Raw genomic sequence first — 24,128 nt, 5'->3', positions numbered from 1 at the left:
AAGAGTAAGATATAAATATTCTTAATAAAGTACTATATATTCCTGGGATGGTATTTCACAGTGTTTTTTGTGAATGACCTTTTAAAAGGGAGAAAAAAATAATTATCTTGGGATTTGTTTTGTTATAGGCTGAGGATTCTAAATGGACAATAGTTCTCTTTTTGCCTATCAAAATACTGGTAATGATGGTGCTCTCTGAAGGGATGTTTTGACACTTATTTTGAAACATAGATTCAATTGTGGGTACTATGTTAACCTTTTATATGTATGTGCAATAGTAGTCATGGACCACAGTTTTATTAGATTCATGTGGCTTTTGTGATATACTTAAAATGCAATTGATATATTACTAAAAATAACTTGAGACATGGTTAGTTATAGTATAAATAAGAGTAAATTATGTACTTTAGTTTATAATTCAAATTTGTTTTTGTTTTGTTGTGCAACAGGGCTCTAATTCGGCCACTTCCAAGTCAACAAATGTTTGAACATATGCAGAAGAGACACCGTGTATTTTTTGTTTATATAGGTGGAGAATCACCTTTGAAAGTAAGACTTTTTTTTATTCCTCAAAAACAGATGTATTGTAATTTAATTTACTGTGTAATCAAGACTTCACTAGAAACTCAGAACTTATTCTGCTCTTACTAGAAATATTTTCATTCAGTCTAAGTATTTCTTATAATAAAAACACTTCCTTGTATACCCTCTGTCATGTTTGTCTATATGAAATAGAAGTGTGTAAAAAGTGAGTAGATGTTGCCTGCCTTAGTATTTTTTTCTGTTATTAACCTGGTTAAGTCTTATGCTGCTTTTTCAAATTCTGAGTCTTTGAGACTGCAGACTTTGTATGTGTATACACACATATCATCCTATAATCATCACCATCATTTTGTTTGTCTAATTTATAATTAAATGAATACCTACAAATTGAACTTATGTTATATTCAATGAACTTTATTTGAAGAAAGATAAAAGCTCTTAATTACGTTGGCTTTGCCTTAGAAACAATTTTATTTGCTTATATTTCTTCTTTTCACCTAAAAGGATATTAGGTAGCAAATTACAGTGGTGACCCTTACTACATAAGGTAACTCTCATTGTTTAATGAGGAATGAATTTTGACCTTTAACATTTTTCAATGACTGTTTCTCTGTTTGTATCTTCACAGGAGAAATACATAGATGCTGCTTCAGAATTGATTGTATATACGTACTTCTTTTCTGCCTCAGAAGAAGTGGTTCCTGAGGTAATATTTAAAATTTGATTTTAATGACACAATTTTATTTATTAAATTATTACTTGATTTAATAGATAAAATTGATTTATCATTTCTTGATTATTGATTTTAATATCAGATTTATTTACTGTGATGTGTGTGGAAAGAGTAAACATGCTGGTTCTTTACTACTGGTATTAGATTTCTTTTTATTAATAAACAAATACCATCAGATTCATAGCATTTAGGGATTTACATTAGTGCTTCTTTCTTTTTAAAATAAAAGTAGTGATGACAAGTGATACCTCAAACTCCTAAATTGGCTTACAAGTGGTGGATTATTGTGTGTGTGTGTGTGTGTGTGGCAAATACAGTGATTTTTGGGTCCTCAAACTGAGATAGTGGTCCTCAGTAAACTAGTCGATAAACAGGATATCATAAGTGCCATGAAAAAAAATTAAAGGCCAGGTGCAGTGCCTCATGCCTGTAATCCCAGCACTTTGGGAGGCCTAGACAGGTGGATCACCTGAGGTCAGGAGCTCGAGACCAGCCTGACCAACATGATAAAATCCTGTCTCTACTGAAAATACAAAAATTAGCCGGTCATGGTAGCACGTGTCTGTAGTCCTAGTTGCTTGGGAGGCTGAGGCAGGAGAATCACTTGAACTTGGGAGGTGGAGGTTGCAGTGAGACAAGATTGAACCACTATACTCCAGTCTGGGTGACAAAGTGAGACTCCATCTCAAAAAAATAATAATAATAATTAAGGCCGGGCCTGGTGGCTTAACGCTTGTAATCCCAGCACTTTGAGAGGCCGAGGTGGGCAGATCGCAAGGTCAGGAGTACGAGACCAGCCTGGCCAACATGGTGAAGCCCCATCTGTACTAAAAATACAAAAATTAGCCAGGCGTGGTGGCGCAGGCCTATAATCCCAGCTACTCAGGAGTCTGAGGCAGGAGAATTGCTTGAACCCGGGAGGCAGAGGTTGCGTTGAACCGAGATCACGCCGCTGCACTCCAGCCTGGGTGACAGAGTGAGACTCCATCTCAAATAATAATAATAATAATAATAATAATAATAAATTTTAAAACAGTGTAGTAGTTGGGGCAAATAGGAGTGGGATGGGTGCTGTAGGTTGATTGGTCAAGAAATGTTTGTCTCAAGAACATACTTGAAATGAGACTTTTACATGATATGAAGGAGCCGTGCAAAGATCTGTGGATACAATACTCCAGAAACAAGGAACAGATAACAGATGTCCAAGATGAGAACACACCTGACATGATACAGGAACAAAACAGTAGGCCAATGTGACTGTAGTGCATACAGTGCGATGGGAAGTAGGTAGAGAGCAGTGTAGGCTTTGTAAGTCATGGCAGTGCATGTGATGAGGTTGAAGTTTGTGAAGAACATGGACCGATGTTCTTGTTTAAGGACATTACTCTGTGCTAAGTGCAGAGTGCATTAGATAGGTATGAGAGTAGGTCCACAGATACCAATTGAACTTTTGCAGTAATCTGAGAAATTTGGGCTTGATCGTTAGTGAGAGAGTTGGGAAGAAGTGAAAGGATTGTTGTGTTTAGAAGATAGAATTGTCAGAGCTTGCTGATCTGGAAGAATAGGAATGAATCAAGAGTGACTCTTAGATGTTTTGGTTTGAACAATTGATTAGATGGTGGTGTTTTATGAACTTGAGGAATATTGGAGAAGGAAGAGGTTGAAAATATGGAGAGTGAAAAGTGCTTTGAATTACTCATTTTAATTTGATTCAGAATGTCATATTAGGAATCTAAATATAAGCATCAAATAAGCAGTTGGACATAGGGGTCTAGAATTAAGTCAAGGCTGTGTAAAGAACCTTCCTAGACATGGGAAGCAATTTTTTAAGGAAATAAGTAGGCCCAGAACCTGAGGTCAGCAAAGGAAAATGAGAAAAAAATAGTAAATTAGGAAAAACAGATGAGTTGGAAGCCAAGATGAAGTGTTTTAAAAGGAGTTAACAGTTTGTGTGATAATTTTGCAAAGTGATCAAGAAAATAATGAGAGGAAAATAACCACAATATGTGCCCACACGGAGGTTGTTGGTGGTTTTCAGAGGAGTAGTGGGGACCAAAACCTTATTGGTGTTTGAGAGACATTGATGGCAAGTAAGGAAGTGGAGATCGCAAGTGTAGACTTCTCTTTAGGAAACTTTTAATGAGTAGGGGACCTTAGGAATTTGGCAGTAACTCAGGGGAAACATGAAAGAAGTCAAGGGAGTTTTTCTTTTGAATCAATATAAATTATACAAAAAATTGAAATATTTTTCTTTTCACAAAGGTAAGTCAGACATTTCATTTCTTTTAAATGTTTTAATGTTTAAATATTTTAAGATTACAGACTTGCCTAAGTAGGTGTTTAATGCTTCCTGCAATATATGTAAGTGTTTATCTTATGTACCCTGCAATGATTTTCAACTCCTGGAGGAACCTCAGTTTCTGGACAACCTAAACCCATTTTGGTTTGCCAAGTATTTTATGCATATGTATTTACTGTTGAAGGGGAAGGTAATGTCACAGGATCCTTAGGTTGTCGCTTCACCACCAGAAACATCTGTGGCCACCAGTGCCTCTGCTTGGGTTTTGCTTGCACCCACTGGGCTTATTCCGCCCACTCAGCCTGGCAGGCTGCACTTGGCTCATGCTACAGGCCCAGATCCCATGCCTGCCAAGGATGAGCCAGGCATGGAGCAGCAAGGGGTGTGTGAGTGAGCAAGTTTGGGATCTGGCCACTGCGCACAGCCAGGCGTGCTGGCTGCCATAGGGAAGGCAGCTCCAGGCACCTGCTCCATGTGAGGCTGTGGCTGGACTAGATGTGCTGCAAGTGGCTTCCACTGCTGCAAGAACCAGCATCTGGACAAGGGGAATGCAGTGGCACCTGAAAGCTCAGAAAACACCATGAACTGCAGAGCCCTGAAGAGGGTGTTAACAGTGTGTCGCAGCCCTGACTTGGGGAGCCCCAAGGTCTGGGCTCCCAGGAGGGTCACAGCTCTTCTCTCCTTCTTGTCACCTGCAACATGGTGACTGGGGGACATGTTTCAGTCCTGTTTGCATTACAGCTCCTTCAGACCCTCCATTGTGTGGTTCCTAAGTTCTTGTCCCATATCCGGGAAGAATGAGGCACATGGACAACTGGAGGATGAGCACGGTGGAGAGAAGCTTCATTGAGCAGCAGAATAGCTCTCAGGAGACCCGAGTAGGTAGCTCCTTTCCACAGACAGGTCATCCGGACAAGTCTGTGTCTGGCTTAGTCTGGGGTTTTTATGTGCTCAGAATTGAGGAGGTGCATGCTGAGTGGTCCATGGGTGGCCACGGTCAGGCCTGGAAAAGGCGCTATCCAGTTGGCTGTATGGTCATCAATGAAGTTCTTACTCCAGACCGTGGACTTCACCCAGAACTGGTAGCCTGGCCCCCAGGCTTTAGGCCCTCCTTGGCCGGAAGTTGGGATTTTACTGGGGACCCACCCCTTCCTGCCTAGGAACCTGTCTGACTGCCGCCATCATCATTATACCGTCTATGGTAACCAGGCTGTTCATGCCGAGGAGTGCCTGCAGGTTGCGCTGAGCCAGCCTCCCTCCCACGCTTGTCGATGTCCAAGTCTGGAGGAAGCCCAGGCACTGGTGGGAGCTGGCATGTCAGTGCCGCCCCGAGCACACACACCCGGCTAAGTTGTGACAGCACTCGGGCTCGGCCACAACTTTGTTCCAAAATCAGAGCAGGCACGGGGAGCAGGGAGAGGCCAGGGAGCAGGAGCAGGCATTTTTGAACCTGCAGGAGTTGGGGGGTGGGGTGGCTGCTTTCTGGGTCCCAGAGAGCTCAGGGATGCCGGGGTCCAGAACCACTGTTGAGCAGCTTCAGCTACACCTGGGAGCATGGGGCTCCCACCCCACAAATTTGGTAGCGGGTAGGACTCTCCCGCCTGTTCCTGGCCCCCACTGGCTCCACGGAGCATGCAGCCCCTGCCGCACCTCCCCTGCTGCAGCGGGCATTCCCGCAGCAGCTGCTCCCGACGGGCTGCCGCTGCCTTGAGTAAGATGAGAAGAAGAGGCCACACTTGCCGTCAGAATCTCCGACAGGGTTCCCAGAAGGTTACAAACCACTGTTCTGGAATGCCCTGATGTAACATAAAGGCTTAAAACGGACTAGAATCTGAACCTCTTACACATTTTTGTCTCCCAAGTCCAGTGAACCACATTTTTGTATGAGAGATGAGAATTTATGCTAGGTCCTCATCTACAAAGGTTTGCAAGCAGTTGGCACTTGGAGTGCACCAGAGGGTTTGCTGTGTTCTAGGCCCTGGCACCATTTGACACCATCTTAATCCTCATGTAACAATGAGGTGTTTTAGGCCGAAATCCCTAGAACCCAGAGAGCCTGGGTAGGCATATATATAGCATCTGTTATGTAAGCATATTTAGTATTTGTGCATTACTTCTATTATTTTTTAATCGGCCTTCTCAACTAGTTTGTTTAGTCATTCTTTATTCCTGAAGATGTTAATATTCGTCATCTCCCTTTTTTAGTTTTAAGGATGTATTTGGAAAAGTCTGCTAGGGGAAATAATAGTTAACTTCAGAGAAATATGAGTTTTACTCCCATAGATGATTCTCAAATAAGGGCAAAGGCCATAATTTTGTGTTCTTTCCATGCTTTGAATATTAATGTTTTGTCCTTCCGAGCTTCATTAGCTTTGCAACTGGTATTTATGAAAACCCCAGGAGATGCAGTAAGGGGGTACAAAGATGAATTTAGACAGTTTCTGACTTCAGAATACTTACAGATGAACGAAGGAGATTGGCATGCAGACTATAACAGTAATAGAAGATAGTTGAAGAAAACACGGGAGAGGAAGAGAGCTTCAGAGTATGTGAGACTAGATGGCTGCAAGATTTGAGACTGTATCATTTGTGTTCTAGTAAGAACCATTCAGGGATGTTGATGAAGGAGGGAGGTGCTGAATGTTGAAAAATACTTCCTAAGCATCTGTGTGGATGAGTTGCCAAGAGCAGGTGAATGGAGCATGCTTGACTTAAGAGCTCTTGCAGTGCCCTTAAAATTGTTATTTTCATAGTGCTATACCATTTTTTAATAGTAATGTAACCAAATCATTCTGTATTATTTTCTGTCCCCCGAGATGTGTCTCCCTCCCTTTTTAATATTTCCAGGACAACTGTCTTTATTTTTATTTTATTGTTATTTTTCTACATTATTTGTCTTCTGATCTGATATTTGTTTTCTAGTATAATTTTACTCTCGAAATAAGTACAACTCAGGTGTAAGCAGCTGGTACTTTCTGAATGAATCCCTTATTACTACTGTAAGTGGCTTATAAAGCAGTTTACACTTTAAGCAGTGCTCTCAGTTATGGTATCTGACATAACTCTCACAATTGTTCTGTGAGGTAGGTAGTCTCAGTGTCTCTGTTCCACAGATGAGGAAGCAGACTCCCCTAGGTAAAGTGGCTCATTATCACACAGCCAGTGAGTGGTGGGGAAGGACTTAAACCTAAATAGGCTGGTTGATGTTTAAGTCTGTTATCAGTTAAGAATAATCCACAGTCTTTACTATAGCAAACAGGACATTGTACCAGGGGATATAGAAAAAGATTCATATATACTCCTTGGATGAGTTTGGGATTGACTGTACTCTTTAATTGTTTGTGACATTCTTTTTTGTTATTTTTATGTGTGTTTGTGTTTTCTGGTATCTCAAGACTTTTGAAATTATAGTTACTAATTAGAATTTTTTAGTGATAAAAGTTATTTAAACTTCTGATTTTTTGCAGTATGTGACACTAAAAGAGATGCCGGCTGTGCTTGTTTTCAAAGACGAAACTTACTTTGTTTATGACGGTAAGTTCCAAGTCTTTAACTCATGTAAAACATTTTAAAATTAAAATGTCTATTATACGACTTAGGTGGAAAGATTTTGTAAATGCTTCTACTGTTTAATGAGAATAACAGTTCTCATTACTTGAATGACTGATGTTTTGGGGTTTTTCACCCTTCAACTTTTAGTTGTTATTTTTATTCCGAGCTTTACCTACACATTTCTTTTTGTTGTTTGTTAAATTGTATGTGTTTTTGAGGAATAAATTCTATGTGATTTTTATACATTACTTTAAAATGTTCAGAATTAGTTTTTTTGAAGTAACATTTCAGATACAGAAAAAGGCTTGAAGAAGTAACACGTGTTCAATAGTGTTGAAGCCCCTGTGTATCCCTCCGTAGCGGCATTTCCCCTTAGCTGTTAGAAATAACCGCTTACGTGCTATTCAGCATTTCTTCACTGAAGCAAATACTTGGTCTACTTTTAAAATATTTTAATTGTAATATCAAACATACATCATAGTAGAGAACGGTAAAGCCCTGCATACCCATCACCGAAGTTAAACACTTACAAGATCTTTGCCCATCATGACATTTGCTCTAACTTTAACTTTGAATTTGTTGAAGTACTTTAAAGCAAATTGTAGTGGCATTTCATCAGGGCTTTATATTACGCATCTCTTTACATAATGCAGACTTTTTATTTGCAGATAAACCACATGCAGCTACAACAACTAACATCATTCCTTGGTATTTTGAAATGCCTACTTTCATGTTTTCCAAACTGTGCTCTGAGATACCCTAGGGCAGTGCAGCAAACTCACAGGGGCTTCAGGGGATATTTTAAATTTCAAGGGAAACGGTGAAACTCGACATCTATAGGACACCACAAAGCCACTCAAAGCCACTCAAAAGCAAAAGTGAGTGCAGTCTTAGCTGATAGCGTTCTTGCTAGCGTTCTAAATTCTAATTCAATAACATTTAAAATCCAATTTCTTGTTCTCACTAACCGCATTTCAGTGCTCCGTGGCCTCCTGTGGCTTGTGGTTACCATGTTTGAGGCCAGATAGGGAACACCCATTCATTCAGAAATACTCTAGAATGTAGATTGGATGATGATGAGGTTTAGGGTACAAATGATCCCATCACCCAGGTAATGAACATAGTACCCAATAGGTAGTTTTTTAGCCCTTGTCCTCCTCCCCATCTCCCAAGTATCTGTTGTTCCCATCTTTATGTCCACATGGTACCCAGTGTTTACCGCCTACTTCTAAATGAGAACATGCAGTATTTGAGATGGTTTATTTTCAAATGAAATTCAAATTGATCACTGTATGCAATCTCATAGAAAATTTGCTTTTAGCATGGAGTGGACATTGTGGCCCAGTAATCAATTTCTAGTTTTATGTTTATTTTCCTAATTTGTAAATTCGAATCCATAAATACTTTTAAGATTTGCATTGTGTCACTTATTTTATGGGTTTGATAACTTGAAAATGTTTTGTTTAGCATTGCAAGAAAAAGCATACCTTTCCAGAAGTCATTAAAATCCTATCTTCAACCAGATGTGTTGGTAGGCTTTTATAGACATTTGCTTTACATCACCTTTTTTATGCAATTGTAATAATTTTGAACAATTACTTCAGAATTATATTTCTAATCAGGATGTAATATTTCTCTTAGATATTTTCTACCTGCTTAGCAGAGGAATTATTTTATATTGGAAAAAAGCTAAGGTACTATGATTTTATATGTGTGTTAGTTGTACCTTTGAGAAAGAGCTGTAAACTAGGAAGACTGTCATAAAGAGAGAAGAGCAAAGAAATTGTAATAAAAATTACCTATAGTGCCATGACCCGAGTATAACCATTGATCCAGGGTAACCATTTAGGAATAACTGACTTCATTTTACCATTCTATGAGTTTATCTTTTCATACTTTTTTTTTTTTACAAAGTTACAGTTACACTGTTATATATTGTATAATAACCTGTATTGTTTTGTAATCTGTTCAGTTATACGTTTTTTTGAAAATTTATAAATGATCTTTCTCGACATATACCAAAATTTATTTAAATTATTTCCAATTTAGGATATTTTGATTATTTCCTTTATTTTGAATTTATTTCCTTTATTTTGAATTATTTCCTTTATTTTGAATTTATTTGAATAAAAATATAGCTATTTTTAATGATGCTATAAATGAAGATTGCTTTGTGCATTAATCCTTCTGTACATTTGATCGTACTCTTGCAATAAATTCCTAAAAATAATATTTATGGATGAATGATTCTCTGTCAGGCATTTTATACCTGTTACCAGATTAAAGCTATTATAACTATCTTAAACTCATATTTATACTATAATTTGTTAACCTTTGTCTTGGTTTTAAGAGTATGAAGATGGTGATCTCTCAGCATGGATCAACAGGGAAAGGTTTCAGAACTACCTTGCTATGGATGGCTTCCTCTTATATGAACTTGGAGACACAGGTAACAAGCATATTTACAAGTCTCCATCACATTACATGATTTTTCTGTGATTGATTATTTAAAATCTTATTTTGTAGGAAATGAATTTAAGCTCTATTTCCTAACTTATTTTTTTATTTTAGATCTGAATGCCAGTTCTTTATGAGAACATAAACTGATATTACCAGAAGATATACCTTTGCATATGGGTCAGTGATTAAAGCGATGGTTTACTAATAGAACTGATGGTGGCAAGGAAAACAAAAAGCCTGGGTAATAAGAGAGTGAGAAAAATAACCAACTAAGAAGCTATACACAGGAGACTGATTTTGTGATAGAAGTTAAGATAAAACTTAGCACAACCTATTTATAAGGCCTGCTCTTACCTGTGAAAGGGAAACATGTAAATTAAATTTGGCATGGTTTCTTAAAGTTACACTGTTGCAAATGTCAGGCAATGCAAATATAAACACAAATACAAAAATGAAAGCTATAAGAAGCCGATTACATGGTCTCAGATGCAAACTATAAAAATTATAAGAAGCTAACTATAAGTTTTAGGAGAAAGTGTTTTATAAATTTATAGCAAATTAGAAATGAGAAATCTTGGTTATTGGTGCCACATTTGTTTCCATTAGTAACTTTATGATAAATAGCCTGGAAGTATAGTTTTTGAGTAAAACAATGAGAAAATTTTATTCAAGACTCAATTTTTAAAAATATAATAGGCGTAGAGCTTCTTCTTTATGATAGCCTGCTCTTAAATCTAATTAATGAAAATTAGAGACATTCTTACACGTTCTCCTGTTTTTAACATTTTGGGGGATATTTCTGTTCTGTACCTGAGCTTGCTTTTAATGTTCTGTGTCTAGTGATATTTCTGTCTTTGCTTATCTTTACAGAAGGAGCTGTGTATTAGCTCATTATTGGAAGTTGCTGGGGACAGTGTCAAAGACTGTGGTTTTACTTTCTGATTCTGGTTTTTTGTTTTTTGTTTTTTTTTTTTTTTTAGACGGAGTCTTTCTCTGTCGCCAGAGTGGAATGCAGTGATGTGATCTGGGCTCACTGCAACCTCCACCTCCCTGGTTCAAGTGATTCTCCTGCCTCAGCCTCCCGAGTAGCTGGGACTCGGTGCGTGCCACCACATCCAGCTAATTTTTGTATTTTTAGGAGAGACGGGGTTTCACCATGTTAGCCAGGATGGTCTCGATCTCCTGACCTCATGATCCTCGCACTTTGGCCTCCCAAAGTGCTGGGATTACAGGCGTGAGCCACCGTTCCCGGCCTTTTTAATTATTTCAGACTCACATGAAGGAAAAGGGAGAAATGTAGGAATATAGTAGTTTTGCTTGTATGGTAATTATAGGAGATAGCATGACCTTGAGGTGATTCAAACAAGTGGCTTTGGCTCGACTGAACACATCTTTTCCCAGATGAACTTGGAGACAGAAGTGTGCTGTGGCAGTGTTCTTTTGTGTGTCTGACATAATTGCCCTTGTTAGGCATCAGCTGTGGTCGTGCTCCTGCTCTTCACCCGACCTGTCCTCTTATGTTAGCACCACAGCAGCCTCCCGACGCTCTGCGGCTTCAGACACCTCGTGTCTTTCTCAGAAGTTCTAACTCTTGCCTACATCTCCAGCCTCATTTCACTCTAGCCTCTCCCCACACTCTTCCTTCTTGAGGCACACTAACCTTTTAGTTTCTTTTATTATTGTTACTATTATTTTATCATTTTTACCCAAGTTTGCTTGATAACAGTTTCTTGAAAAGGCTATGCCACTTGCACCAAAGCATCTTTTTACATGCTTTTTTCTTTGTCTGGAAATATGCAGTTAATTCATATTCATCCATCAAACTCAGACCAAATACTGCTTCCTTAGGAAAATCTTTACTGACCCCGTCAAACTACATTAATTTACACTATAATTTTTTTTATAGCAGCATATTCTTATTTTTAACAGGACATTTATTTGATGAAAATGTCTACCAGTTCTACCGTATTGTGCTTTCACAAGCGCAGAGCATTGTCTGTGTTTGCTCATCACCATGTCCTCGTAACCAGCCCAGTGTGTGGTACATTATTTAACACTCAATAATTGTTGAATGAATATATGAGAAACTGTGTCTGTGTTTCTTAGAATCCTGTTGGTCTGTGGGAGAATTCTCTGCGTGTTGTAGACATTTTGAAAAAAAAAACTCAGAGGCATTTGAAAATTAAAGAAGCATATAATACAAAAAAATGAATAGTAGATGAGATATTTCAAGAAGGTAGATACCATTGTGAACTGTTTTCATCAGAGAGTTAAAAGAAGATTAAAGATTGTGTAGAATTTAAACAGGTGTTGAAGCAGTATGGAATTAGACGCAGCATTAAAATACAGGGATAATACTAAAAGATTATTGATTTAATCCTACTTGTATGTACCTGCTCTGAACCAGGTTTATGTCCGTATTTCTGTGCGTCTAATCTTACTTAACTCTCCCGATACCTCTATGAAATATGTATTAGTTTTTGAAAATAGGTTGAAGTTTACTGAGGCACTTCCCTGTTCCCCTGTGCCTTGGTATGGTGCCTGGAACATGATGGACACTGCTAGATAGCAGTGTGTGGTTTTCTGATTCTAACACCAGTCTTCTGGTTATTACATCATGCCAGCTTCCTAGAGGATATCAGGATACATATGCTTTATGTTGTATTTAGGGTTAAGTAAATGTGAGTCAGTTTAATTCTGCATATTGTAACTGGCAAGTACTGAATCATGGTACCAAAGTAAATGGCCATGTAAAAATCATTTTCTTATTCTTCTAGACCATTGTTTTAGAGCTACAATAATTCTTAGCAAACTTGTTTTTAATCAACTTATTTCCTATGCTTTTAGCCTTTGAAAAAGTTATCTTAGTCAATTTGTAGGGTGCAAGGAAAAAATACAATTCAAGCTTGTAAGTTGGTATAAAAAGTACAATTTTAGTTTATAAATTATTACATATTTACTCGTATTTACATTTTGGGGTGGGAAGTGGAAGGGAATTTGTCACCTAGGTTGACTAATTCACCGATTCACTCTACAAACATATACCATAATTTGTTGATTTAATTTGATATAACGTGTAGGGTGATTGGAATTAAATTCTAGAAATACTTTACAATTTCCTACTCAGAACTAAAGTGTTGATTGAACAGTTTGTGTAATAAGGGTGATTGAATTCAAATGTGTCATTCTTTATTTCAGGAAAGCTTGTGGCTCTTGCAGTTATTGATGAGAAAAATACATCAGTTGAACATGCCAGGTATAATGCCTCGATATGGTTTTAAGCTTCAGATGGTCATTTCAGACTACATGGCTTTAGATAGACTTGATGTGGTATCTTACTTTTCCTGCAGCAATTAGATGTAAGAGAGCAGATACTGTCATTGGAAAATTATATTTTTCAAGTGCAGATGACCAGTTCATATGTTTGTTCTTCTACAGATTGAAGTCAATTATTCAGGAAGTTGCAAGAGATTACAGAGACCTCTTCCATAGGTAGGTGCTTATATTCTGAGAGATTCCTTTATTTTTTTTAATACAGTTTTGTAATTTAATAAAGCAAACTTACTAGTATTCATGCTTTTAGAGGTGAATCAAGGAAGGGAAGTATAGCAGTAGTTCTCACTTATCCACAGGAGATACATTCAAGACCCCCAGTGGATGACTGAAACTTTGCATAGAATGGAATACTACGTATACTATAATTTTGTCTGTACCTACATACCTGTGATAAAGTTTAATTTATCCATTAGGCACAGTAAGAGATCAACAGTAATAATAAAATAGAACAATTGTAACAATACACTGTAATAAAATTATGTATATGTTTATTTCTGGAAGTTTTCATTTAATATTTTCAGACCATGGTTGACCACAGGGAACTGAAATCACAGAAAGTGAAACTGGATAAGGGGGGACTACTGTATAGCACATTGCATTTTAGCATGAATTGTCTGGATCTTGAAATTCACTGATGGTATGCCCTGCACTTTAAAAAAAAGAAACAGTTTGATCTATAATTTGTATCATACCTGGCTTCTTGATACGATTTGAGATGCATTTTATGTAAATAAAATATGCAAATGTAGTTATAATTGGAGATAAATGAGCAATCAGAAGTCAGAGATAGGCAGACGATTATTCTAACAGAAACTCAAAAGAATCACTGAATAAAAATGGCATCAGAAATACATGTATTTTTGCTATGCTGAATCATTGTTGCTACCATAAAAAAAGACAGTCAATATAAATGTATTTTATTGTTGAATTATTTTTTCTTTCCTATTCTGAGTCTTCTAATAATGGGTCATTGTATAGTTTTCTTACATGGTATGTAGCGTCTTTTGATTAGTCCTTTTTTTTTTTTTAAGGGAAAATGGGTAATTTTTCTTAAACATATTTCAGATAGATTAGCTTATATTTCCCTGAATTTTAAATATGCATAAACCAAGTAGAAATGTCTTAGAATTTCCTTTACTCATGTATTTGTATCTCAGAAGCCAGTAGAATTTACACTCTTAGCAGAATTTATTGTATATGATTTACATGTGAGATGTTTACAGTTTCTGGGCTTACTGAGGCCTAATGTTAAGTTCATTGTTTTATTTACTTTTTTGATATTTAATGAGCTTTCTCTCTTTCTCTCCCCACCCCCTTGCCTTTTATTTATTTATTTTTGGTTGTCGTTTGTTAGGGATTTTCAATTTGGCCATATGGATGGAAATGACTACATAAATACCTTGCTGATGGAGTAAGTAAAGTGCTGAATGATTTTGCTATCAAATCTTAATATTATTAAATTTGTTTCTGAGATACAGGTAGAAGGATTAAATAGCTGAAAAAAAGCAAACAGTTGACATATTCAGATACAGATATTTTCCCATTAAATATTTTACTTTAGTTTTCAAATTCTGTATTTGAAACTTACTGACTTTAATATTGGTCTATAGTAAAAAAAAAAAAATTATCTCCTGATTTAATGTTTTCTCATATTCTGAAAAGAAGCCATTTTTCCAAAACCTGTAAATTTCATAGCTTCTGCTTAATACATACCTTGAGAAGTTCAGTTTTAATGGGCAATATAACTATTAAATAGAAAATGTTTAGCATTCGAAAACTAATTGTTGTAGAATTTAATAGACAAATAACTTTGTAAGAAAATGTGCAATTTTAAAATTTTTATCTCTTTAAAATTATGTGAAGACTATTAAATAGAAAATGTTTAGCATTCAAGAACTGTTCTAGAATTTATTTTAGTAGACTAAATTTGTAGGAAAAATGTGCAGTTTTAAAATAATTTTTATCTAAAATTATGATTTAAAGATTTAATTTGCCACTTCACAAGACTGATATTAGAAAACATTTACCAAACCCTGTACTGAATTAATAAATTTGAAACAAGAACCCACTCTATTCAGTGAACATTTAGTGAGTATTTACTGTATGTTGTACACTGTTAGACACTGTTGATGGAAGAATGAATAGAGTTCCTGTCTTCAAATGCTTATAGTCCACTGGATAAGACCACAAATGTTAATTACAGAACTGTATGAAAAGGTCTATGTAGGACAGGGCTCTGGAACATAGAGACACTTTCCCGCCCTCAACCCCCGCCACACACACACNCACACACACACACACACACACACACACACACACTTGCACCCAGTACACACTAAAGTGGAAGGGCTCAAGAAATGTTTTCTGGAAGAGGCAATAATTAAGAAACGTCTAAAGAGTGAGAAGTTAGGCAGAACGTAATAGCAAGTATGACAGGGCTTAGGAGAGGGCTAGAGAAATAAGCTAGCCTCTAAATGAAGATGGGGAAATCTCACTAGAGACACACTAACTCTTAGCCGCATTGAGGGCCCAGTGGAAGTTCAACAACACGATGCTGTGTTGGTTTTCTCTCACTTTGCTTAGTATCATAGATCTAGCAAATGCCTTCATTCGTTATTGTAATACATTAGATTATTTTGGTGTTTTCTATTTTCTAAGTAAGAACACTGAGCGAGGAAGGGGGTGAACTTACAAATCCAAGGTAACATTCATCATTTTCAGCTAAAATCTTGAAATATAATTAGTATCACCTTACTTCATTTATTATCCCTCTCATTTCAGTAAGAACTTAAGAGGATTTGCCAAAGATTAAAGTACCAGATGTGGGATATAATGAAGAATCAAGACAAAGAAAAAGTATCTATACAATTATTAAAGGGACTGTTGACCCTTGAACAACATGAGTTTGAATTGTGCAGATCCACCCATAGGAATTTTTTTTCAATACATATATTGTAAAAATTTTTTGAGATTTTTGATAATTTGAAAAGACTTAAAGATGAATTGCATATCCTAGAAATACCAAAAAAAATTAAGAAAAAGTTATGTCATGAATGCATAAAATAAATACTAGGTCTGTTTGATCATTTTCTACCATAAAATAAGTACAAATTTATTAAATATCTTCTGTAATTATAGCTACTGAGATATAAATGAATAGCAGAATACTTTGCTGTGTTTAATGTATATTTTGATTTGTTTTTATATTTTCAGTGAATTGACAGTCCCAACTGTAGTTGTACTGAATACTTCAAACCAACAATATTTCTTGCTGGATAGACAGATTAAGAATGTTGAAGACTTGGTCCAGTTTATAAATAACATTTTGGATGGCACAGTAGAAGTAAGTTTTTCACTTCTGTTTCAAAGGGATGATGGACTGGGGTAGAGGAGAAACTAGTTCATTTCTTTACTTCTGATTCTGAAAAGAATAGTTGGCCATCACCCAGAGTAGAGGGCTGGATCTCCATACACTGCTTCTGTCCAATTATAGGCAGAATAGAGTTACATTCTCCCAGATACAGAAGGTTCTTCTATGGCAGAGGTTGCTAAAAGATGGCAATGTCCTTTTAGGGGTTATTTGGAGGGTATTTTTGGTTGTCATGGTGATGGGGAGGTGCTGTTGGCATTTAAGGTTGAGGGCTAGGGATGCTAGGAGGTCTGTATTGTGTGGGGTAATCTTAATAGTGAACTTGCCTGTCTCTTAGTATGTTTCTAGGTCCAAAAGTACAGTGGGATTAAGTTGTTAGGACTGGTTTTCTAAGAAAATCTGCAAATAAGACCACAATTTCTCAAGAAATGAGGAAATTTATTGAGAATAAAAGCTCCCATGGAGAGTTCTAGACTTAATCCTATAAAATATTTCTCAGAAATAAGTGAATGGATAGTCTTAATTTTATATTTTTTTCCTATAAACTTTAACTGCAGTGTTTTTCAGACTGTGAATTGCAACCTGTATTAGAAAGTCATGAAACCACTGCAAGTCACAACCAGGTTGTGACCAGCATGCATCTTAATTCAATAGACTAGAATAAAATTTAAAAGAAAGAGCCTTCATTTTTTTTTGTGAAATTTAATTATTATGTTTTGAGAGTTGTTTCAGTTTTACACAAACTTTATATAAAATTTGCTCACAGAATAACAAACATAACTACTTTCGGTCAAGGTGAAGAAGTTTGAAAAACGCTCTTAATCAAACAGAATATTTTTGAAAACAATTAGTTGAAATGAAACTCACCTATATAATCAGGCTTTTATTTTTAAGTTAGTGGAATGCAACTCAGACTGTTTAACAACAGATTTCATTGTCTCAGAGAGCTTGGAAATTTGAAAAATGAGCCAGGTTGCAGGTATGGCCGAATACAGGATTTGATTGATTTTCATCAGGAATTTTTCTCTCTCTTCCTTTCAGCACTTTCATCCTCAGGGAGCCTCTGCCTGCACAGTAGCAAAGGTATCCTGCAGCTCTGGTTTTGCAGTCCCAGCTAAACTCAAAAGCTGGTTAGGCTGTACTCAGGGGTGGGTGAGCTTCAGCCAAGCTACGTGGGTTACGAATAGAGGAGGAGGAATGTTTTAGAGTAGAATCAGGGTGAGTTAACACAAGCAGGCAGGAGGAATGCTGGACATGAAACAGACAAAAAACAACAACATTAAATGTTTACCACATGGCCTTTTCAGGTGATTATGTAATATTTTGGAGTCAACCATTTGGCCTGTGATTACAAGGTTATGTAACACCAAATAAATGAAGTAATAGTACTTAAGTAATTTTTCTTTTCCTTTGTTTGAAGGCCCAAGGAGGTGATAGCATTTTGCAGAGATTGAAAAGAATAGTATTTGATGCCAAATCTACTATTGTGGTAAGTTGTGACAGTTTATGTCATTGATAATGAAGAAGATATAGGTTCTTTATGTCTAGCTGTGTTAATGTTAAAAATCTGAATTTGAAAAGATTAGGTCAAAATATGTCTTTTTAATTTGCAGGATATGACTAGTCAGTGTTTAAGAAAATATATTCATTAGGTGGAAATTGTTTCTAATTATATGATTGATGAGTTAAAACTAAAATTCAGAATCAATTAACTTGATAATATAACTTAAAAGATTTTATTTCTGCAACCTACCATGTAAACTTTTTACTTAGTAATTTCCATGATTTGTTGAAAGTGTGGATAATAGGAAATTTTTAGTTCCATTACGTGCTGTCTTCTGTAAATTGGTCATTTTTCTTGAAGAAAACGATGTGTGCTGGGAAGTCACTTTTTATTTTGCAGGAGTCAAAATAAAATTTTAGATTAAAGTTTTAAATATCCCTGTTAATTCTGTACTTTTCCCTAGTTGGTAAATAATTAAGATCATTTACAGATGTTTTTCCTTCTTCCCTTTTTCTCTCCTTCCTTTTTTTTTTTTTTTTGTTGTTTTTATTCTTTTTATAGAAGATTTTAAATGTGGAATTAAAATGTGATGGATCAAATCCTTTCTAACAGTGTTTACTTTCATTTGTTTGTCCCAGTGTTTATTCACAGTTGTTATATGTAAGTAGAATATCAACACTGGTAGATGAATTGACATGTCTGCCCCTAATTACCTGTCTCTCTTACTTTCTATATATATTTCCTTGACTTTCTTCACTGTCACCTCGCACCTGATTATTTCTGCCGTTCTAATTTCCTCTTCCTTTCACTCTATCAAACTAATTAGATCAGTTGATGTATTTCCCCTGGATTTCTTTGAAGCATCCCTTCCTTAACATTCTCCTTTCCGTGCTGCTGTGAGTATCACTACTCCCTGCTCCTGCCCCATCTCTCCAGTCAGTGTTTCTCAGCATCCCTTTCCTCTCTTTCCTCTTTGCAGTCCTTGAATCTGAACCTTCTTGCTTGAAACTCTTAAGAAATTGTTCTTCCTCTCCCAGCTTTAACTGTCAATCAACTTGACAGTGGAGGAATTCCTAAATATGTTTGAGCCCTAAACTTAGTTCCTGTTGTCCTTCTTGAGCTATTACATGGGCATTTTCATTCATTGTGGCCCAAAGCAATCATGAAAATATAGCTAACATTTATTGTTTAGAAGTAAATTCTGGGAGTCTTTGGGTTTTTTTCCTTGCATAGTATCCTTCAGTTTGTTGTGTTTTCCTGTTGCCACAAGCATGGATTGAGCCCTAATCACATTCTGTCTCGCTGCTGTTCTCTTTTACCTGGTTTCCATACTTCCACTTGCCCAGTCTCCAATCTATATTGTATTCCACTACACAATTAATATTACTAAAATAATCGATTTTGATCACTTTCCTTCCCTTTTCCAGGGATATACATCAGAATACTCTGTCCATCTAAAGTATTTTCCTCATTGGTTTTTGAATATTAGCTTTTGCTGATGCAAATTGCCTGGTGCTCACCTGTCCCATATCCTGCCTCCTTCTCACTCATCCTTAAATTCCTACCTAAAACACATCTTTATTCTGTGAAACTTTCTTTTCTTACCTCAATCCAAAGTGATCTTTTTCTTCTCTGAACTTGTCTATGTTCTCAAGTTATCGTTGCAATTCATGCAGTATATTCTAGTTGAAAATCCTATTCATTAAAATTACTCTTCCTTTTCTGGGAGCTATGAACACAGTGTGTAAATGGAGGGAAATTAGTCAATGAAGCTTTACTGCTAACCAGATAAGTGAAAAATATTAAAAATGTCATGTGAAGAGAATATGTGTGTACCCTCTTTGTGGTAAATAACCCAGCCTTCTCCATAAGCAGATTCCTGTAGTTCAGGAAACAACTCTAAAGCTGCTGGTTGCACATAGTAAGCATCTTAAAGAGACCTTTGTGGTTGGTGTGAGAAAAATCAGTGTCTTTAGGAAAGGCTATAGAATATTTGATGCCTTTTTCTCCTGCTGATAGCTGGTTCTACACACACATGCATATGTATGTGCATATAGAAATTATATCTCTTAACAGTGTCTTTAACATGGTAGTTACTGCTGAAGTTATTGACTTTGATTCATTGGAACTAAAAACAAGTTGACAAGCAACAAGAGAAATCTATAGTGGTTTCAAGTTCATATCATGCTTTATATATCAGAATTACATATGAAGGGAACTGAGTTTTAATTCTCTTTCCACAGTCTATATTCAAGAGCTCACCACTGATGGGCTGCTTTCTCTTTGGCCTGCCACTGGGTGTCATCAGTATCATGTGCTATGGAATCTACACAGCCGACACAGATGGAGGTTATATAGAAGAACGATATGAAGTGTCTAAAAGTGAAAATGAAAACCAAGAACAGATAGAAGAGAGCAAAGAACAGCAGGAGCCAAGCAGCGGAGAATCTGTAGTGCCTACAGTGCAGGAGCCCAAGGATGTATTAGAAAAGAAGAAAGATTGAGACTTGATTACTATAAAATATTTGATAGGACTTCAAATTATTAAAGAGTCTATTTATTGAATTTAGACATTTAATCATGATCTTTACAGAAAAGAACATGTTATTTGTATTTTGCTAATATCAACTGCATGGATTAAAGTAGTCCCTCCATACATGGGGAAGTGTTTGGAGCAAAGAGATGAACAGTTTGTCTGAAACAAACACAGAGCACTCCATCAAAATTTACCTGATATTTGTGATTAGAACACATCAGTTCTATTTGCATGTTTCTCTATCTGAATATTCTGTGACAAAAAGTTAAGATTCTTGGGCAGAATATTTAAATCGGTGAGTCAGGTAGAAGATACATGTGTGATATAGAAAAGTAATGCCTCCCCTGCTGCCATTCATTTGCCTCATATATTTTGGATAATATTTATATGGACAAAAGTAAGTCCTTAAAATTTAGGCACTTTAAGGAGAACTAATAACTTTTTCCATGTATCAAATTAAGATTGAGGTTAAAAATAATGTGGTTTTATATAGCATAGTGATTTTATTTTGTTAGTTATTTTTAAAGGAGAAGAAATGTTACTTTTTAACTTTATACTCAGTTGCATTATCATAAAATTTTCATATGGACCTAGATAATGGGGAAAAAAGTCTTGTGATTGACTTTCGCAAAATGAACGGGGTTTACTGAGAGTAGAGGTTTCAACCCATTCCTTGGATTACTCTTAATGGGTATTTCATCTGTCATTGTAGGTTGGGAAGGGTCTCTGTTAATCCTACCCTGCTTTAGCTAGAACAGCCTAGTATTTTATTTCTATTTTATATATTGAGATTTCTTCTAACATTTCCTTTGATAAAAATCTTCTGCTTTTTGAAAAGTAGTGTGTATCATATTTTTATGTTTACAGTGTGTTAACTTTATGGTAACTTATACTCCAGAATACGTATGTTTGTACCCACAGGCACGTAAAGTTTATTGACACATCTATTATGTAATGCTGTAGACCTGTCCGTGTCTGTTTCATAATGAATAATGAGTGACATTAGCATGTCCAGTGACAAGTCACATCCAGTGGGGAAAAAGTGATCAGCCGGTTACCTTCTCCATTTCCTTAGTTCTGTCACCCATTTCATCAAGTGACCTCTCATCTTCTGTAAACTAATACAGGAATTCTATCCAAAGCAATGTCTAAAAACCCTTTTTTTAAAAGTAACAGTTTGGTATGTTTATTGTAGATAAATTATTTTTGAGGCCTTCATTTTAGCCAAGTTTAGAATTTATGTTAGGCAACTAAGATTTGAGTGTCTATTCATTGAGTAATTTTCTACTATAAAGAATTTTATTGAACATTTATTTAAAAATATGTAACTCATGGTCAAAAAATAGGTGATTCATGGTCCCGACACTGAAGTTGTTTAGCGATTTAGTCATCAAGGGCAGTCTTCTCTTGTTTCTAATGCCATACTAATCAAGACAGTATGGACACTTGTATCTTAATTACCAAGGAATTACTAGTAATTGTTTTATTTTATCCATGTACTCTTAGTATTTAATAATTAAATACCTATTCTTAGTGCTTGACACTCCATATTTCTGTTTTTTGGAAATGAAACAAATATGCAGTCCAAAATTCAGAAACTACTAGAGTGAAATGCTGTTAAGTGGAAACCGGAGATAAATGCTGTTATTTTAACAAGTAGATTCTTCTCCAAAGAATAATGAGTGATTCTTGGGAAGATAAATTTTAATGTTCCCAATAGTCAAGCTTGTTTTGTAGTAGTGAAAAGCTTACACGAGTACGGGTGCCTCATTTGAAACTCAGCCTAGTAAGGAAGTGAAAACTTAGCAGTCAGTGACATGGGGAAATAGCTATAGAAAGTGTCATCTATTTTTTTTGTATTTATAGTTAATCATCTGCATATTTTTGTCTTGTTGATCATTACCTGTAAATGAAAGACCTTAATAGGAAAAAAAAAAAAAAAAAAAAGAGTAAAGCTCAGTGTGAATGCAAATATCCAGTGATCTTCCTTTGTATTCTGTGATGTTCTTTATAAATGAATGCCTCAGTTCTCTGCTACCCTTTTCACAGCTTTGTACTGTTGCCTTATATTGTTTGTGCTTTTAAAGTGTGTCTATTGGGAAAACAAAATGTGTAGGTGGTTTGTAAGTGAATAATTTTTATTTCTTTTTGTATTAAAATTTTGCTTTTTTTTCTACTTTGGGAGATGTTTATTTACATTGTCAGACTACTCACAAAACAGATTTTAAAATTTGTTTGCTTGTGTGCTTTTCCCTTCAATGTGATATGAGAGATTACTATGAATGTTAGTTTCATTCCATGAAAAATTACTTCCATGTAAAGATAGGTCTCTTAATAAGTGAATCTAGTGGAAGAACATAGGTATCATTCTAATTCCATGATGAATTTTGTCATGATTCTATGTGAATAATGGGGTCCTTCAGGAAGTTGGAGCTTTTAATTGCAGTGAAGTTCTCTATAACTTCTAAATTCAGATTTCTAGATCCTTGCTTTTGCAGAATTTGGTGCTCAGATAATATTTAAGGATATTTCAGCAAGACAAACTGCATGTTTTTATCAAGTACCCTGTGCATCGCATTATATCTGGCAATTCTTTTTGTTTCATTATATGCATCAATATTTTTCTCAGCTACTATTACCTGAAACTTGTTTAACATGTATTAGACCTAGAATTTTCATTTTCTTTCTCACATAGTTGCTTCCTGGTATCTGATTGAGAAATAACATTAAAATGCCAAATACCTGGGGGATTTAAGGAAGGGTCTATATGAGTAGGTAAATTAGCAGTATTGTTTTTGTTTAGTGGATTTTGTTAGTGACTTTTTTTGTGTTTTGCTTTGGGGCCTTTTTATTTTGGTGTTGTAAAAAGTAACAGATATTTTCATCATTGCTTCATATGACATGGAGTTAGGACAGGGAAAAATCATTCAACTATTCTTATGCATTAAGAGATCAAATAAACCAGTGTGGGATATTAAGACTATCAATTGGTGGGATTAGGCTTGCCATTTTATTTTTATAAATATATATTTTTTCTGAATGTGTCTGAGTCCAAGAGTGGGCAAAAAATAATTTTCTACTTTGGACTAATCTATAGAGGTTTTTGAAAGTCTGCATTACTAACTTGTTGAATTCATGATATTCTGCCTATGGCACAAATTGTAAACCTTTGTTTTTCTAAAATAAAGTCATTGAAAACCTGTAATTGTTATTTTTACTGTGTATCCTGGTTGTTTGCAATAAGAATAGTTCTGTGTTCACGGTGAAACCCTGTCTCTACTAAAAACACAAAAAAACTAGCCGGGCGAGGTGGCGGGCGCCTGTAGTCCCAGCTACTCGGGAGGCTGAGGCAGGAGAATGGCGGGAACCCGGGAGGCGGAGCTTGCAGTGAGCTGAGATCCGGCCACTGCACTCCAGCCTGGGCGACAGAGCCAGACTCCGTCTCAGACAAAACAAAAACAAAACAAACAAAAAAGAATAGTTCTGTGTTCAAAGACAACAGCTACGGCTGTGTCTTCCAGAAAGTGTTTCCTTGTATTAAAATTATAATTATAGAAACGTAGAATTCTAGAGAAGAGAGAGATCAGATTGCAGTCTCATTCTACTAGATTACAAATCAAGAACCTGAGATTCATAGGTTTGATATAGTTTGTATTTGACCAACCTGATAATTTTAAAGTATTTTTTCCAAAAGCATATCTTATAGTTTATTTTGAGAAGAATTTCAGTCCTTACATCAACTGCCAAATTATCTTTGACACCACACAACCACATTTAAAACCTCAAGTTTCTAAA

General features: G+C 36.0%; 1 protein-coding gene across 3 annotated transcripts in view; it reads left to right on the top strand.

The window, feature by feature from the left end:
* TMX3 (thioredoxin related transmembrane protein 3) overlaps positions 1–23,535 on the top strand; it is a 39,490-nt gene extending 15,955 nt beyond the window's left edge. For all 3 annotated transcript variants that reach the window (XM_025365402.1, XM_025365404.1, XM_025365403.1), the window contains 10 exons: positions 450–549; positions 1,172–1,249; positions 7,043–7,109; positions 9,478–9,576; positions 12,786–12,843; positions 13,026–13,079; positions 14,278–14,334; positions 16,137–16,266; positions 17,714–17,782; positions 20,041–23,535. In XM_025365402.1, the coding sequence (XP_025221187.1) occupies positions 450–549; positions 1,172–1,249; positions 7,043–7,109; positions 9,478–9,576; positions 12,786–12,843; positions 13,026–13,079; positions 14,278–14,334; positions 16,137–16,266; positions 17,714–17,782; positions 20,041–20,301 (973 nt within the window). In that variant the 3' untranslated portion in view covers positions 20,302–23,535. The remainder of the gene's footprint in view (positions 1–449; positions 550–1,171; positions 1,250–7,042; positions 7,110–9,477; positions 9,577–12,785; positions 12,844–13,025; positions 13,080–14,277; positions 14,335–16,136; positions 16,267–17,713; positions 17,783–20,040) is intronic.
* The last annotated feature ends 593 nt before the right edge of the window (positions 23,536–24,128 follow it).

This window comes from Theropithecus gelada, chromosome 18, assembly GCF_003255815.1.
Source record: "Theropithecus gelada isolate Dixy chromosome 18, Tgel_1.0, whole genome shotgun sequence".
Lineage (NCBI taxonomy): Eukaryota > Metazoa > Chordata > Mammalia > Primates > Cercopithecidae > Theropithecus > Theropithecus gelada.
The sequence above is the reverse complement of the archived record's forward strand: the minus strand, read 5'-3'. Positions and strand labels throughout refer to the sequence as shown.